The following is an 18,856-nucleotide window of genomic DNA, read 5'->3' on the forward strand; positions in this document are numbered from 1 at the left end:
TATTATTGACAGTTAAATTTTAGTCACAAACTATTGACCAATACCTTTGTTATGTAGTATGTTAGGCGTTTTGACGGAAAAAAAAAATATTTATAGGCACATCAATTTTATTCCTAAAAATATTATTTCTGAAAAACCACGTAATGTTCAATCAGGAAGATCGTATTTAACACACACAGTATTATGTGAATGTATATATATATGTTTTAATTATCTTACAAATAGACGCTTGGCAGTCAAATTTGCAAATGTGTTTTCAAGGTAATAGATGTTCCGCAAAGTAGTAGTTTATATCAACTTCTCTTTAATATTTAATAAATTATATTCCAACTGTAATCGTAATTGATCAAAAAAGATGCTGAAGGGGGAAAAAATATTATGTTTGTGATCGAAACTATTCAGCAAGATATTTCAGCTGTCCAGATCTGGTTTTAAAGAATTACGAGAGCATTTATTGTAAAAAAACTAATTTATTTAATTAGAATTATCAAATAGTAAGAAATGACATTAAACGTTGTGTGCACTTTTAATACCTTCGAGTTATAGTGGATGCCAAGTTTTTTTTCACTAACATGTAGATAATATTATTAGTTGCACTTGAAAATCTTACGTCTTATTAAATTTATAACTTTTCTGCATCAATATCTGATTGTACCTATTCTTTGTTCTTCAAATTGATTAGCTATAAAGTAGAATATTGTGTCGTAATTTGACTTTAAATAACTAATTTTATTGTAATATAATTGAAAGAATGCAAAAAATATATAATTTTAGGCTTTTAAATTCATTTTAAATATGCTGCATTCCTATATAAATATAATTTGCATTTTCTATTTACTAGACGTTCATTCAGGGATACACATTTGATTATGTACGTTTTATTACCATTTTTAATGCTTCAGACATAATATCTCGGTTTGGATTAAGAATTTAAACTTTCAATCATAGAATTAGTGACACTTTTAAAACCATTATTAATTATAAAATTTGTAAAATATTATAACTCTTTTTGAATAATCTAGAAACAAACATTGGTAAAATTTAAAACTTTTATAATCTATATATTTATTTTGTGTACTCCATTTTAGTTTCTGTTTAAGATTTTTGTGGTAACCAATTAGTTACTTTCAACTTTATCAATCTTTATCGATCTGTGTGTTGTGTTGTTTCGTGTTTTGTCGTAAAGTGTTTATGTGTTTTTGGTTGTTATTCTATGTCCTTACATGGTACCTATTTTTGAATGTATAGGTCATTTCATTTATAAGTGTCGTAAGGCACAAATAAAACATAATTAAATTTGATCTGAGAGTTTTAAAGAAGCACAATAATATGATACGCATAGTTATATTTTTTATTTCGTAATAGAAAAAATACAAAAATTTTAGCAGAATTTATTTTTGAAAGACTGCAAACCTGTACGAGCCTATGTCTCCCGCGCCTGTGCTGCTTGACCTGTACCAACGAACTACACCACACAAAAATATTTCCCTCGAATTTCAGCATCTTAAATATAAATTTTGTAGACTTTAATTTAATATGGACATTTAAAACCTTAATGTCTGAGATTTTGTGTTCTATCACCCTAATAATGAAAACATTACATAAGAAAACCCTTGAATATATGCGTTGGATTTGCACTCATTAAATAATGATCTACAATTACTTCAATTATTCCAGTGTGTAAAAATTTAAATTCTATGAAGCTAGTTACATTACGATTTTATGAGTAATGCCGTTTTCCTCATTCCGAGGAATGTATAAGAAATGTTGGCAGAATTCCCCTTCGTCCATTTTTGTTATGACAGTCTTCCATTATGGTACATTTCTGTCGCCTTCGTCAAAACAGGAAGAAAAGTACCATAATGGAAAACTACCATATGTATTTTTTTAAATCGTCATAATAATATTACAGTGCTGCTCCCTATAATACATTTTTGGAAACATTTCTTTCTTCTCGTCCGCGATCTGGACGTTATTTGTAATTGCAACTATTACCGTCAGAAGCGCTATATGTAAGCTTTAAAGTTAACCTGAGAAACAGCTAGAGGGTTGACAGCGCTACCTACCCAGTATTCTATACATAATGCATAATAGTGATTCTCAACTGTCTTAATTATTTGACTGAGATTTTATTTTTTTGTTCTAATTCCACCTAATAAAATGATAGTGCTGATTTAGTAATAGAAATTCACTAATTATAGTCCATCCACGGTAACCTCCTACTTTTTTAAACGAACCTTTGAAAAAACACACCAGGATGCAGCATGTTTGGTTCGTTTGCAAAAATACTTTCCATCATATGCATATTAAACATGCATTAACACTAAATTACCGTATAATGATGTTAAATAAAATTTTACAAAAAAAATAACTATCTATGTACAATATTATTAATATTAATGATCTCGCATGTGTGTAAATGAAACAGTGAGAGAAGTGGTGTGTTGGCAATGATTAGAACGAAATAGTTCCATAGCCAAAATATATATTTTTTGACTTTCCGCGTGTATTTAAGAATTTGTTTGGGTATTTGTTAAGTTTGAACATTTTTTTAAATCTCTGGTGAAATAAAAACGTTATGTTAACGGTAAAAAAATATTACGTGCCGAAACCGTGGTCGCGCATTAATAATGTTAATAGTCACTTGTTTGTTTTCTCTTTCAGCCGTTTGTCTGCAGTCTGCACTCTTTACGCCATATTGCAGTGTGTTTTAATATATTACTGACCGTGAAATAACGTACAGTTTGTGTTTCAGGATTTTGTGTTAATATTGTGTATTTTAACTTTGTTATATTATTTATTATCTACTATTGTAATGATGGAATTTGTTATCGTTTTGATATTTTGTGTGGTTCTTGTGATTGCTGTAATGGTAATTGGTTCCGGGATGGGGAAAGCTACTTCTTCGCAGCGTCAGATGGACATCATTAACGTCGCTCAGAACTTATATGTTTTAATTAGGAAAGGCGACTTGAAGAAATGTGACGTTACGCAGACGACCACGTTTCTTCTCAACATCGCAAAGTCAACTGTTCTCAAGTAAGTAGGCTTTTTTCGTTTTCATGCACGTAAAAAAAAAATCGACTGTGTCCTAAGTATTGTCGGCCTGTGTTTTAACTCACGAGGTTTTTTGTGTTTTATTTCCAATTTATATTTTTTGGTGTGAGACAACACCGCCATGTGGCGTCTCTGTTGAAAAGTTAACCTAAAATCATATTAGGCCTACTCAGGTCCTAACAATAACAATATAGGCACTTTCAAGTATTTTTATGGGTGTGATACACGTTTGTTTATAACGATGTTTATAAACTTTATGATAGGTTTAACTATAACATAAGGGAGTGATTTTATAATTTGCATTTAATTAGTTTTTCATCTGTTTGGGAGATCACAAAATAAATAAAAAAACACTTCATTAATTTCGTGGACAAAGTCTGTCATGTTTCCATTTAGTGACCACAAAGCAAATATTTGTGACAAAATGCCATATTTGGAACACTGCCTAACTGCGTATTGTGAACGGGTCCCCGGAAAAGTGTTATGACAAATGTTTTTTTTTTTGGTTAGGTACTACAAGAAAGACATTGAAGAAGTTTCAACACCAGGAAAAAAGAGGAAAAAAAGGCCACAGGAAGGAAAGTCACTTGACACAGTCGACGATTTCACAGTAAATGCAATCAGGAATGCAATTTACAGGATGTACGCTGAAGGTAAAAATTTGATACTGAAGAGTAGTTTCAATATCACTGGGGTAGGCCCTACTTAATTGTATTCATTTCATATATCCATATGCAGATTGACCGGTTCAGTTTTTTTCCCGATATCATCTGTCCTTTAAAAATACTTAACATTTTTGGGTGGTTTGTTAGGTTTCTTTATTGATATGGTATTGATATATAGAATATTGTGCAACATATGAAATAGGTACACGTCCTTTTAAGGTTAGGTTAAAGATAGAAAGAAAATTGTTACATTCTAAAACTACAAGTAATGTTTATATCGTTATAAACAGTATACATATTAAATAACCTCAACTTTTATGATGTATCAGAAGGTTAAATAATGACTATTTCCAGTATCAATAATATCCAGTTGTGCGCTTTAGCAGTAATTGGTTACAAATTAGTGAGTTGTGGTCTAAGCAAGCATGGTTATTAAAAAAAAATTGGGATACTTAATTGGCTAAATTGTACTGTGTGGCAGGGTCCAGTACAATATATATTCTATTGCAAAATAGTGTCATGCCCCGCCTAACCCTTTAGAAAATATAGGGGTATTGTTATTTTATAAACAATAGGCCTACTTCATTGTAATGAAGTATCATATGAAAACACAACTTAGCCAGACAAACTGTGTGTTAGTGTATGAATTAACAGAAGGTTATAAAACAGTAAAAGTTTAGTATCGCGTATCCGATTCGATACATTGATCCTGATCGCATGATCCTGCAAATATTGATCCTGTGATTGATGATGCTTGCTTTTCTAATTTATTACGTTTAAAAATCCTGTACAAAACCAAAACTAAAAACCTGTGATGTAGTAATGAGTTATGATTTAAAGTTGAATAATAATGAAAATATATATGTTTTATTAAACTTATGATAATTATTCTTGCTATACCACAATATTTGATTATGTTCAGGATCTTTGATCTGAATAAATGAAAAAAAAAAAGCATGCACCACACGATCAATAGGATGTACAGGTTCATGCATAAAGATCTAGGGATCACATGGGATACACGATACAAAACATTTACCTATAACACAGTGTAGAGCTTGTAACTTATTGATTGCTAAATTGAATGCTGAAATACTAATGTTTTACACAACTTCAATACAAACGCGCAATATAATCGTCATATCATTGCAGACAAAAATACTGCAATGTAGAATTCCTCTAAGCAAACTACAAAATTTAAATTAATTTAAAAGTATTTTTGAAATGTAAGTTTATTAAAACTATTTAATAAATGTAAATTGTGCACTTAAATTATCTTCTACGGGGTTGTGGTTTCGCTTAGTTTTGTGTACCTCTGTTATTTCATGTATTGTTAATGTATGCAATAAATTTACAGGTTTGAATGTTACAGTCGACACCATTTTGAAAGAAATCAGGGAAAGACAAATAGATTATTATGGTGGAAGATCAAGTCTTCATAAATTGTTAAAGAAGATGGGATTTTCATGGAAAACTGTTGATGGACGAAAAGCTTTGATAGAGAATGAAAACATAGTATTGCAGCGAATAGATTTCTTGAGAAAGTATAAAGAAGAAAAAGAAAGAGGTGCCAATTTCATATTTGTTGATGAAACATGGATTTTCCAGAGAGGCAAGGCATTAATTTATTTGAAAATTTGTTCTGTGGTCCAATACAAAGTATTTCATTTCCATTTCATATATTTTTCAGGAACTGTATCAAAGTCATGGCAGGACAAGAGTCTACAATCTGCGAAGAGACGTACTGTTGGAGATGGTAAAAGGTTTATTGTTGTTAATGCTGGAGGGCGCACTGGCTTTGTGCCAGGAGCAGGATTACTTTTTGTTTCAGGTCAGAAGACTGCAGACTACCATGGCGAGATGAATGGGGAAACTTTCTTGATGTGGTTTGAAGACATGTTGGTGCATCTTCAGGAACCCAGTGTCATCATAATGGACAATGCTTCATATCACAGCACCCAGGTATGTGCAATGGTAAAGCAGTGTCTTTTTATTGCTCAAATTGTAATGTGAAAAATTTACATGTGTTTATTATTGTGTATAAGTACGAATATTCGAGACTAATACATTTTGCCAGCAATAATTGTTATCTTAATAGTATGCCTACACTACATTTTTATAAACTATAATGTTTGAGCTGAAATTGATTACACACACACACACACACACACAGATATATATATATAATGTAATTGAATTACATCGTAGTGCAAACTAATTTAGTAGAGGGTTTGAAATACCAAATAAAAATTTTTTATTGCAAATAGCATTTGAAAATGACATAATTACTTGTTTGGTAAAAGGACCCACTTTATGAATGCTCTGTTGCCCTACTTAATAAATTAAAATAATATTTTCAAAAAAATTTCTAGTCACTAAACTAACATGCTTTGTTAAATTTAGAAATTCATTACGACAATATGCCAAAACACATGTTTGCTTTGCATAAGTACAGTAGAACCCTGTTATAATTTGTTTTTAAGGGGCTACAAGAAAAAAAAAACATAAGCAGGAAATTCAATTTAGTACTTTTTAGTGTGGATTTATTGCCAATGGACTCAACAAGCTGCATAAAGATATATTTGATGCTCCAATTTGCTTGTAGCAAGCCAAAAACCATTTTTCTTTAACATCATGGTGCTTCCAGCTTCTATCTGCTTTGTCTTTACTTACACATTGTCTCATTGCTGTAAAATTGTCTCATTTCTGTATAATTGTCATAATTCACGACAGTGTTTACAGTGGAAATGCTTAAGTCCAGTTCTTTTGCCACTTGAACATGTGATTTAAGTGAATACATTTGAAAACACACAGAATGGCTAAAAATTTATGAATTTATTTGTTTTTCAAGGGTGTCAACAGGCAGTTAACTGCTAACATACACATATACATAGACAGTATAGACAAAGGCTTTTAATTTTTTTCGTCTTCTAAAATTTTATGAAGTGAACATTACAAGCACGAAACGCATAATTTGTGAAACATTATATCCAGGAATTAAATACATTGTCCTTATAGGGAAAATATTGGACTTGAAAAATAATACATTATAGGCAGGAAAACTTTATAAGCAGTAAAATTGTAACAGGGTTCTACTGTCATGAATTCTTATCAGCTACTTGAGTATTTAGTTAAATGTTGGCATAACGTAGGTTGAGAAAACACCTACAACGAACTGGACCAAGGATGCACTGATCGCGTGGCTGGAGAAGAATGAGATAAAACATGAAAATAATTTGTTGAAAGTGGAGCTGCTGAGAATAGCTAAACAAAACAAGCCCCGAATACGGTATATTATTTCGTTTTTTTTACAGCATTTCTTTAAAAGTGAGATAGTTGCAAAAAATTACGTATACGCCTTGTTCTAACACACTTTTCAGATATGAGGTAGACGAGTTGGCTCGTAACTATGGCCACGAAATTCTACGACTCCCACCCTATCACTGCCACTATAATGCAATCGAACTAGTTTGGGCTCAATGTAAACACCATTACAATAGTAACGTGGGGCGGGCCAAGAGATTTGACAATGATGCAGTTGCAGCCATCTGGAAAGAGGCTCTTGATGCTTCCACACCAGAGAGGTATTTTCATGTTGCTTGACCAATGGGGCATTCCTTTTGAAGTAGAAATTGTTTTATTTTCCTGTAGAACATTCCTCAAGCTTCAGCAAAACCCTTACCATACATTTTTACATAATACGTAAGTATTGTTGCCTAGCAGCCTGGTCCTACCATTCCTTTTGATAACTTTGTGTGCTAGTGTGTGTATAGTGTGATTATCATTTTGTGTATATTCATATACCAGTAATACAGTTTTAAAACAATTGGTAAAAATAAGTGGTTTGAATTTGTGTAGTTGTCGTTTTGAAAATGTGTTGCATGTATGTGTTTGTGTTCGTGTTTGTGTTTGTGTTTGTAATTTTATTCCCATGTGATTCATACATATCTGTGTAGTTTCTAGATCTAACAGTGGTGACTTATTTGCAAGGTTTTTTTTTTTTTTGTAATTGCAGTCCATTTGCAATTGTTTCATTTCCATAAATAGTTTTGTATTTATTAGTAATTGTGATATTACTTTCTGTTATGCTTAATCTTGTGTCAATGACTTTAAAGTTATGGTGGGTTCAGTGCTGTAGGCAGATTTCAATATTCAGATAAAATTTCAACGTAGAGAATTTTGAATATTTTCATCTAGCGAACTTGAAAAGGTATTTACACATGTAGTTCTTGCACATTAGTATTTTCAAAAGTTATGTTATTATAGTGAAATACATATACATTAAATCATCAAAACTATTAAAAAAATTAAATTTTCGCTATATCTCACTGTTTTTGTCTGGGACAAATTTTAACCAAAAACAAACACAAAACTTATGAAATAAATATTTTATCATATGCATTCTAAGCCTTTATTGATAACATAGAAAATATTTACAGCTTTATTATATCTTGAATAAACCACTATATTTTTTTTTTCAGATAACATAAAACAAAACATGTTACTTCAAGTATTAAATAATAGCTTTGATAGTTGAGGAAAACACATTAAATGAGTTTTGTTGTGTTTAAAAATAGTTTCTTGTGGAGTGAGTTCAAAATTGTATGTAATAAAGAGCATGCCATGCATTGTTTACTATGCCGTTTTGACAGAAACAAACATATTTTGTTATAGAGTGGTTTTTGCTATAAACAGGTCATTTATATAGAGGTTTTACTGTATACATTAATTTTTTTAGATGGGCGAGGTGTGTGGATCACGTGGGTTTTCAAGCAGACTGGGAGAGAGAAGTCCACATAGACAGCGGCACCATTCCTCCACTCATCATCCACCTCGGCGAGGATAGTTCAAGTGAAGACAGTGACAGCGAAGAATTTGAGGTTACGACACAGCAAGTAGATGGAGACAGTGAAGTACTGGCAGTTCCTCTTGATGATTTACCCGGGTGTTCTTATTGAGGTCTGTATGTAATAAACACCTGGGCAACTGTAAGTATTGGGGTTTGAAACATTTTTTTTTCTTTTATGCATTCCCATTGAGTATGTTGATTACTGGAACTTTATGTATTAACTTTATATTACACATATTATGAAATTAATAATAAATTTCATTTCTGGATTCGTATAGGTGTATGTGAAACATTTTATTTTGTTGTGTGTCTTCATTTTTCAGTGAACTTACTTGGAAAACAAAAAGCCAGTCCCCATCCAGGGCCACAAATAAATAATGCATATAAGTGGTATAGAAATTACTGTCAATTCTTTACCACAATTTTACTGTTCATAAAATTATGATTTTGTCTAATAAGTATACTCAGGAAAATGTATATAACCATATTTTTATTTGTGGCCTTAACCGGCAAAATGGTAGGGGTTTAATAAATAAAAGAAGAAAATTCATTTTTAAATGTTTTCATCTGAATTTGTTAATTTTATTAAACCTTCAATCCTTAGTATTTTCCAGATTGCTTAGATGGACAGCCATATGTATAATTTACAATACTTTTTTTTTCAGATGCAGAAAACTGTGTTGAACTGTACTAAAGGATGATATTTATTGCTTACATAAATGTTGTAAATTTATATGTTCTCCTAAAAATTTACTTTAAATTATATGTTATTTCTTTAGCTAACAAACTTATTTTTTAATATTTTTACCATTGGGTATCATAAATGTTATGAACATATACATGTATACTTAGATCATATTCAAATTACTTATATATATATATATATATATATATATATATATATACACACACACACACATACATACACACACACACACACATTGTTTTGACAGCTGGTGATTGTAAACAAACCATTTGACATTTGTCACATGGCAATGTTTTTGTTTACATACGGCGGAAGGATACATAGTGACATTAAAGTAGATCCGGTGAAAAGCAGGGCTTCAGAAAAGTAGGAGGTTACCGTGGATGGACTATAACTGTAACTCTGTATAAAACTGCATGTCCAACTAGGTAAAAAAAAATATGCTGAGATTGATTTCTCAGCAATAACCAGGAGCACTCGGAGAACATCAGCACGAGTCTCGCCAGGAATAACCAGAAGCACACGGAGAAAACCAACAGAAGTGTAGCCATGAATGACCTGAAGAATTTGGAGAAACCATAAAAATATTGCCATGAATCATCAGCCCACGGAGAAAACTAATGCACGTTTTCTTAAATCAAGATAAGTGAATCACAATAACAAATTTGGTTGTCTGTAAAGTCGGTTTAACGTGACAACGTCATAAAAAAACATTGATGAAATGATTCCATACTTTTATGAATAAAATTGATTCATTTTTATTTTAATAATAAAATAATAATTACTTGATATATACTAGTAATCCGATTTTTAAAATGCAAGAATAATTAACCTTTATTGCCAAAATTGTTGTTGTAATAAGCAATGAAAACCACATTAACTTTTCACTTCACTTTATAAACAGTCGACGAAACAGTTCACGTGTAGATGTAAGTTGTGTGCTGCCGCTGTCTTTCTTCTCCTCGGACGCATAGGCCAATCGAGTGGAAGAGAGATAGATGCGGCGCAAGCGTACAATGAGCGTAACGGGACACAGCGCAACGGAATAATGTGCGTAACGGGACACAGCGTAACGGAACAATGTGCGTAACGGGACACAGCGTAACTGAACAATGTGCGTAACGGGACACTTTTTAATAAATTTCAATTAAAAATTGTGTAAAATAAAAAAAAATATTTTACTGTAAAAAAAGCGTGGGGTGCATGGTGTCAATAGTTATAATTATTTTGACAGATATGAGTAGAAGGATTATCATTTTGATAATATCTTAAAAAGCACCCCACGTTTTTTTTAAAAATAAAATTCATTTTTTTTTATTTTATTTAAATTTATTTTCTATTTTTTAGTTGGATTTTCTATAAAAGCGTGTTTTTTTAGTTTTTTAAATTTTTTATTTTCTACTTTTTAGTTTGGTTTATTTATAAAAGCGTGTTTTGTTAATTTTTTAAAACTGTTATTTGTTCTAATCTACTATTAATTCCGTGATAACTATAAGTAACTGTAATTATTTTCCAAATTATTAATGTGTACAGATGTATTGATAGTCAAATCTCGATTTTAGAAGTCATTCAAAGAGTTTAACGTTATCAATATAGACAGTGAGACTTAATGGTATAAGGTTATTGACGAACAAGTGATATCGACCAGTCTTACATACTGTACGAAATTAATTATGTGAAGCAGGAAAGGATGGGAGTTACGGATTAATTATTACGTGAAGCGTTCCACATTTACGTAACAGGAATTTTGGGAAGGATAAGGATTGAGAAAGGACGAGGAACGGACCTTCTCAATGAGAGTGTATAGAATATGTGAGAAAAATTCGGATAGCCCGGACTGGGATTCGAATCCAGAGCCTTCCGATGACAAACATGTCGGCTGTTCTACCATCGGGCGCTCGATGTACGATATATATGGAACAAAGCGCCCAACTCTTTTTTTTCTTCACAATAATTCTAGTATTTTTCATTCATTATTGTTTTAAGCTTATTAAAAAAAAAATATTTTTCACTTTTTAGTATGATGTGCTTTAAAAGCGTGTTTATTAGTATTTTTTAAACTATACCCGCACCTTAATGCGCTCGGCCAACAAACCAACTGTCGAGGATATATTGTATTAATACTAATACTCCGACTGCTCGAGCAGGAAAGTAGGTAGACGGCACGCATGCGCACTGCACGGTTGTCTCACTTGCTCTCACACAGAGGCTGGGTGAGGAAATTCTTTAATCCTGTCGATCCTAATCAGGATAATGAGATAAACTTATTAAATTAGTGTATTGTCACCGGTCCTCGATAAGTGTACGAAGTTTAGATTAAATCTGTCCGTTTAAAGTGGGTCAAAATCGCTAATATAAACCGTGTAAAAAGGTGATTAATGTTTATTTTATTCGTACAAATGATCACACTATGCTTCAGTTACAGGATATGTTCCGCAAGTCCAATGTCATCACACAATGACAGTCGCGCTAGTTAATTCTGACGTACACGTGACAATGTTTCTCCTAAATTTGTGTGAAGAATAATGACACATTACTGTATTTAACATAACTAGTTTGCTTTCACTGTTCAACAACAATTACTTGAGGCACACAAATTTCGAAAGATTTTACATTTAATGGAAAAAATTGTTTCTTTTATTAATTAATTGATTTATAGCAGATTGGATAAAATGGTGTTATTGTGGAATTTTATGAAGGTACCATAATATGCGTTTTAAAGCATGAAAAGAAGAATATTATTAAGAAATATTTTGAAAGTGGATCGCAATAATCGTTTCGATTATGAAAACGCATTTCAATTTATTTTTGCTGTGATTGTTTTTTTCTGTGTGTTTCTGTACGACGAGGCGTGTTTGGATGCTGGAGAGGGAAACTCGGCAGGGAAGGAGGGGCGATGGAGTTTTGGCACGAATAACTGCTTTCTTATTTCGGAGAAAAGGAAATAATTCTTTTCCCAATAATATGATTCCAACTTTCTTCCCACATAAGGCGAGGAAAATGCGGTGATTGGTAAGGATAAAAAATATAAGTTTTCTTCAAATATTGCCGTACATACTTTGTTAAATTTCTCTTGTGAAAGTTTTATTGTAAATATTAAAAAAACAACACTCTGTACATTTTATACCATTTATATCCTCTAAAATTTACTTGGCAAAATATTTCTGTGAAATATGGTAACTATATAAATATATGACGTGAATTTTCTCTTTAAGACAATCAAGATATTGATGTGAGGTGGTATATGTAGATATGTAAGCAATGAGACATGGGATTTTACGGGTTAAAGAAGTAATATGGTGGGTGAAACAGTTAGTGTGTTGTGATAGTGACTGCGTAAGGAAATTAATGAATATGTTGCTCAAATACCAATGAGTGTTTGTGACCTAATTATTTTGGATTGTTTGTATAATCTGGAGAGCAGCTAATGTGAAACAGTGGAAGGACAACGGAACCTAGCCTACCCGTGGCATTAGAGGTGCGTAGATCTTTAGATATCCTTACGATAAAACAATCACACTGCTCTCTCGGTTCTGACACAGAACAACCTTTAAATAATGCTACATGCAAATTAAATGTATCCAGAATTATTTGATAATCAATTAAACGTATGGTTTAAAAGATAACACTTGCATTTTATATTTTGGAACCTAGTTTTTTTTTTAAAGAAAAAACCTAGTCCATAAGTTGACAGACATAATGTACGCCAGAGCTTTGATCCATGCGTAGATGTGTTTGGCCAATTTGGTATATCCCTTACAGCTTCTTTGCTCTTGGAGCTCATGCTAAAAAGAAATCTTAAGATAGAACATTCACAAAAGTTTGAGAAATTTGATCACCCACGACAGTCGCACCTGTGTTTTCGTACCATGTGCGTCTCTGCCTGAGGACGGAAGCAGATAGAAGTTCCCGAAACGTCGCTTGTTTCTGTTTTGGAAAACTATTGTGTTTGTTTCGTCTTTTCGTTTTTGTTGTGTTTTTGTCTCGTTTCAACTGTTGTGCTGGCTTGTTTCTGTTTTGGAAAACTATTGTGTTTGTTTCGTCTTTTCGTTTTGTTGTGTTTTTGTCTCGTTTCAACTGTTGTGCTGAATATTTTTGGGGTTCAGTTAATCATTTGTGGGTTTTTTTTCGTTGACAACAGCAATTTTTGCTTAATTATTTTTTTGTCTTTTGGTTTTTTGTAGTTTTCTTCTACAGACATACACGTGCTAAGCAATGGCGTATGTCCAAAAGCTTACATCAAGTCACGACAGATTAAAGGACATAAGCCAGTTCACATTAAGTAGCCTTGTAATACACGTAGAGGAACGCTCGTCAGCAATTTCAGCGGCTGGCAGTAGAAAAGGGAATGCAGCCGACGAATGGGGCTGAACAAATCTACAGGTGTTCGGTCACAGTAAATTTCCCCTGGAATAGAGGATGTGCGTAACGTGACCGTGGACCCATTCCCCAACTGTCACTTGCAAAGCATCACATGGTGTTTATGTACGAACGTTGTTGACAGACGACAACCTTCTTTTGGAACAGTGGAACACGGGTCTTTTTTGTACCCGCTCTCTCGGCCCGGGACTTTCCGCGCCATGTCTGAATGCGCAGCAAGTCCATTCTTGACACACAGCCACGCTATCTCACGTGACACGTCACGCGCTGTCTCGGTGTCTTCGCCAGGAGGAGTGATAGAATGACGAGAGCGGGGGGAGGGGACAGATATCCACAGAGGCGCCCAGTCCATGCAAATGAAGAGATGACTGCAGGAGGGAAACTTTCGGGAGTTCGTCGGAGGGAGAGTTTGTGGAAGCGAAGTTAATTCCTGACAGTTTCTGCTACCCCGAAACAAGACGGAAAAGTTCGCCGGGCGCGAAGCGAAGGCGCGAGGGTTGTGCGAAAGGGAGTTGTTTCAGGAGGTGACTACCACCACCGCCGCCGTGGGGGTGGAGTATTCGCTCTTCCCCCTCCCTCCTCCTGCACAACCCTGCAGGCGAGATCCCGTCCGTATTTACCTGCGAGGCAAGACTTGACGAAACTAATTTGCTGCCGGCATGGTCGCCCCCGTGACGAGCCTTCCAGAGAGACTCCGCCAGAGTCCCCAGGACTTCGGCCAGGGATGGAACTGGAACTTGCGGGCGAATACTGCGCTGAAGATCGCTGACAAGACTCAGGGGGGTGGTGGGGGGGGGGGAACTTTCTCGCCCGCGCGCCGAGCACGAACACTCCGGAGGAAAGAACCGAAGGAAAGGTGAATACATTAAGGTCCCTAGGAGAGATGAGCGAAAATGAAACAAAACATTTGTGTTAGCTTCCGCCACTTTTCATTAAACAAACTGTGAACCCGAAATCCCCCACTCTCTTAATGACACGGTAAGGGAGTGGGAAAAGTTTAACGCTAATTACTTGCTGATTTGTCGTAAAAAAATAATTTTTTTCAAACTTCTGCATTTTTACGATTCTTCCTTGTGAGTTCTTTGCGAGATATGGAATAAACTTCTGGCATTAGCTTTCATGCAGGTGCGGTTTGTTTAGCTAACCGTTTGCTAACCAGAGTGGATTCAACAATGGAACAGATACCCACTTCATGTACTTAAAACTCCGTTCTTAATAAATTAAAAAAAAAGCTGGGATAGGATTGCCACAAAACTGTTCTTAAAACAAAACCGTTTTTTTGAAACTATGGTTTAAAGGATTTCTGTATACAGATTATTGTGGTGCTGGTGAATTTAAGTTTATCCTATTCCCGTTGTCTTTGTCCTTTCCGTGCTCATTTTTCTCAGTGTTTGTAAATTGATTGAAAATAAATCAATAAATTATGTGTTCATAGTACTGATACGCAGTAGGCCAAAAGCATATAATTTTTAACAACAATAACTCTGCTAAAATAACACCACCTACGCCTTGCCTGAATAAAAATTCGGTGAATTTTTCAACGTATAGTAAAGGGTTTGTTCACAGTAATTTTTTTTAATGCTAGTGCAATTATTTTTATTTCATATAATTTTGATTTAGTTTACCTAACAGGCGAACGTGATTTAATATTTTTTGTGTCACTGGTTACATATATATTTGTAAGTAGTTATATATGTGTATATTTTGTTACTTTTGCATCCAAATGCTGTACCGCTACAAAATAGTGTTGGCAGTTATACTGGATTCAGATTCTTACCGGGGAATTTATACTCTGTGTTGCCTCAGTACCTCCAGTAGTTACAGTTATTTGTAAACCGTTTCCTTAATTGCTTTCCAGTATTAACTGCATACATTAATAAGCATTATAAAACCAAAAAAAAAATTAATTTTGATATATTTTATGGATTTACCTTAGTTAAAAAAATAGGCTGGAATGAAATCTCAATTAGAATATAAGATTATGCGCCCATTTTTGTAAGAAATACTCAGTATTATCTAGTAAAACGTATTTCATTAACACAAAAATAACCTTAGCCATCGGTTGTACAGTGTAACATTACTTTTCTTGTTTTCGTAGTAGAAACTATTTTTTGACAACTGGTTTCCAAAGTAATCTTTGTGTAAATACTTTTTGTGAGTGTGTTATATTTCAAATAAGCGACCGAGCTATGTGTTGATTCTGGTTGACAAACATATTTATGCACGTGAAATGAGGATAAGAATAGTAATTTTGCTCACCTAGTTTCATAAAAAATAGGGTAGCAAATTTAAGAGTATATTATCTATAACATATAACTATATATCTGCAATAGTGATATTACTCGGTAGAAACAACTGATACCTAAAAACAATAAAGTTACAAGTGAAATGTTAATTTCTTTGTTGTGACAGTGTCGTATTGAGGTATCGAACTGAAGCTGTATTGTGTGTATTACGTTGAAATCATGTTTATTTTTGCATGGGTGACATCATTCGCGAGCGGCCTGGTTTACCCCGCGTGTCAACCAGGTCACAGGCGCCCATGGTATTAGGAAGAAAGGAGGTAAGGGCATGCGCATCTTCCCTCCCTCCACTCCTAGGCCTCTGACGTCACCTGGCGGCCAGGCCATGCGCCTCGAGGGGCGGGCGCGGGCCGGACGAGCAGCGCTGCACGTGTTTACCAGGAAGTTGTTTGCCGCTCTTGGTACGCCATTGTCTGTGATTGACCTCGTCAAATGTTTAGGAGACGGCAGCGGTTTTAAATATACTTATATATAATATTATTTGTATTGGTTTATTATAAGTTATAATTCAACTCACATATATGCAAGACTTTATTTAGAAACCATGTCATACTGCTCTGTCTTTGGGTGCAACAATAGCAGTAGGCGAAATAAAAGTGTGAAATACTTTCGTTTTCCTACTTGCTCTGAAATTCAGAAGTTATGGATAAACTGCTGTCGAAGGGCAGATGTAATTAATGTCAAAACCGGTAAGTCATATTATAATACACCACTTTTAATATTGTTTACACGAGAATTAAAAAGTTTCTATGTTGTCAATAATCTATGTACGTGTTTTGTTCATTTTCAGCACGAGTATGTTCAGCTCATTTTAGCGAAGAGTGCTTCTACAAAAGCTTACGAGAGAAACTGCTAAATTACTCACCGGTGAAAACTCGAAAATTAAAGAAGGACGCAGTGCCTAACTTGAAGCTTCCAAACGTTACCTGCACTGTACAGTTAAATAGAACTGAAAGACAGAATATCAGAACAAGGAAGAACTTAGTAAGGGAAATTCTATTACATGCAAACAGAACAACAGAGTGAGTAGTAATTAAAATCTGTATACTAGCATTAATCTGTCGTAGTAGTTACATTAATTTAACATGCAGAGCGATTTTAAATGATGAAGAACACATTTTATATATCTGTATAAAACATGTTTATGGGTATTTTTTGCTGGCTTGCGTTCTGTTTTTATTTAACAAATAATATTTCCGAGAAAATATTTTTTTTTTATTTTTTACATGCTTTTATATCATCGTGATAATTTAATTATTTAATTTTCACTCGTATTAATTCTGTGAAACCCACAAATGAATTACTCTGCTAAATTTAACCGCCTATAATTACGTATTTCTTTATCGTTGCTGTATATTTTATTCTCGTGCAAATTCCCTTACAAAGTGAATTAACTTTTGAATTAGGCTTATATACAACCTTAAAATTCTGAAGTATAAATGTTTAGAATTTTCCCATATTGTATTGTAGGTCTATATACTGTTGAGATAATGTTAGTCCTATTTCAATTACTGCCAAGTGATTATTAAAGTATAATATAAGTTTTGAAAAATAATACATATAATATAGCATTAATGAATTTCAGTAGCTCTAATATGTTTGTAAATAAAATTCAATACAGTGAAATTTCATTCGTCAACGCTTGGTTTTTACAGGCTGAGTCCGAACACCGAAGAGCATGAATCACTGCCGCCTGTCTCTACTGCCTGCCAAGACTCGCCTCCTGTTGGTTCCGAGGATGATGTTCGAAAACTTCACGATAGGATTCGAGAACTGGAATCACAGGTAAAAGAAACTTTGATTAAAAATGAAGAATTAGAAAAAGAGAAGACATCTCTGAAGGAAGAAATGGAAGCAATTAAAACACTGTACACTGATTCTAATATTAAAGTGCAGGAAGTGTTAGGGAGATTTTTCACTCCGGGACAGATTCGTTTGATTTTACAGAATAAGAAACGAAGGATTTGTTGGTCTGCAGACGATATTGCTGCTGCCATTTCTTTGAAGAGTGTAAGTGCGAAAGCATATTGATACCTTAGAAACAAGCTTAATTTTCCATTACCTGATTTAAGTACTCTACGGAAGTGGGCTTCGCAGTTAGATTGTAACACGGGCATTTTATACGATGTTGTGGCTTTGATGAAATGCAAGAGCAGGGAACTTGGAGATTTTGATAAAGTCACTGTCATTTCTTTCGATGAGATGAAAATTAGTAATCAGATATGTATGGACAGGAAAGAGCAACAGATTCTAGGTCCTTACAATTACGTACAAGTTGTAATGGCTCGTGGCCTCTTGAGTAACTGGAAACAACCTATTTACTATAATTTTGACGAACCCATGTCTGAAACAACACTGAAGAAAGTGATCGTGTGTTTAGAAGAAAGCGGTTACAAAGTTTGCGCGGCAGTAAGCGACATGGGAGGAGGTAATCTAGCTGTTTGGAAGCAACTCGGCATATCTCCTAGCAACACATCATTTAAAAACCCTCATGATAGCACCAGGCTAGTTGATGTTTTTCATGGTGCGCCACATTTATTAAAACTAGCACGAAATCATTTCATTGATAAAGGCTACGTCCTTCAGTCAGAAGTTATTGATAAAACATCTATTGAAAAGCTACTGTGCAAATCAACACATGATCTAAAATTAGCACCGAAACTGACCCAAAATCATCTTGATGTCCAAGGGAGTGGAAGGCAGAAAGTCAAAATTGCTGCACAATTATTTTCAAACACTGTTTCGTATTCACTGAAGTATGCACATGCTAATAACCTTATTGAACCTGACGCTAGTGTGATCCCAACATCAAATTTTCTCAAATTATTTAATGACTGGTTTGACATTTTTAATTCTTCTGTTCCACAAACTGCATACGGGAAAGGTTTGGTTCATC

At 33.9% G+C, this 18,856-nt stretch overlaps 1 protein-coding gene across 4 annotated transcripts; it reads left to right on the forward strand.

The window, feature by feature from the left end:
* Positions 1-2,552: 2,552 nt before the first annotated feature.
* LOC134533809 (uncharacterized) lies at positions 2,553-7,300 on the forward strand. 4 transcript variants are annotated; one of them, XM_063371489.1, is made up of 6 exons: positions 2,576-3,039; positions 3,568-3,710; positions 5,080-5,334; positions 5,413-5,478; positions 5,554-5,684; positions 6,875-7,179. In XM_063371489.1, exons 1-6 carry the CDS (start codon positions 2,816-2,818, stop codon positions 7,088-7,090), a joined length of 1,035 nt encoding a protein of 344 aa, XP_063227559.1. In that variant the 5' UTR covers positions 2,576-2,815; the 3' UTR covers positions 7,091-7,179. The 4 variants fall into 4 exon arrangements, with proteins under 4 accessions (XP_063227556.1, XP_063227557.1, XP_063227558.1 ...); XM_063371487.1 differs by having other exon boundaries at positions 2,554-3,039; positions 5,080-5,478; positions 6,875-7,300; XM_063371488.1 differs by having other exon boundaries at positions 2,554-3,039; positions 5,413-5,684; positions 6,875-7,300.
* Positions 7,301-18,856: the final 11,556 nt, after the last annotated feature.

This window comes from Bacillus rossius, chromosome 7 (genome assembly GCF_032445375.1).
Source record: "Bacillus rossius redtenbacheri isolate Brsri chromosome 7, Brsri_v3, whole genome shotgun sequence".
In the NCBI taxonomy this organism is placed as follows: domain Eukaryota; kingdom Metazoa; phylum Arthropoda; class Insecta; order Phasmatodea; family Bacillidae; genus Bacillus; species Bacillus rossius.

What these genes read in the sequence shown, in the direction of transcription:
- LOC134533809 (XM_063371486.1), top strand. Translation starts at nt 2,816, where the DNA reads ATGATGGAATTTGTTATCGTTTTGATATTTTGTGTGGTTCTTGTGATT. An exon ending in GCAAAGTCAACTGTTCTCAA is followed by an intron (nt 3,040 to 3,567) that starts GTAAGTAGGCTT and finishes TTTTTTGGTTAG; the next exon opens with GTACTACAAGAAAGACATTG. An exon ending in CTTCATATCACAGCACCCAG is followed by an intron (nt 5,685 to 6,874) that starts GTATGTGCAATG and finishes GGCATAACGTAG; the next exon opens with GTTGAGAAAACACCTACAAC.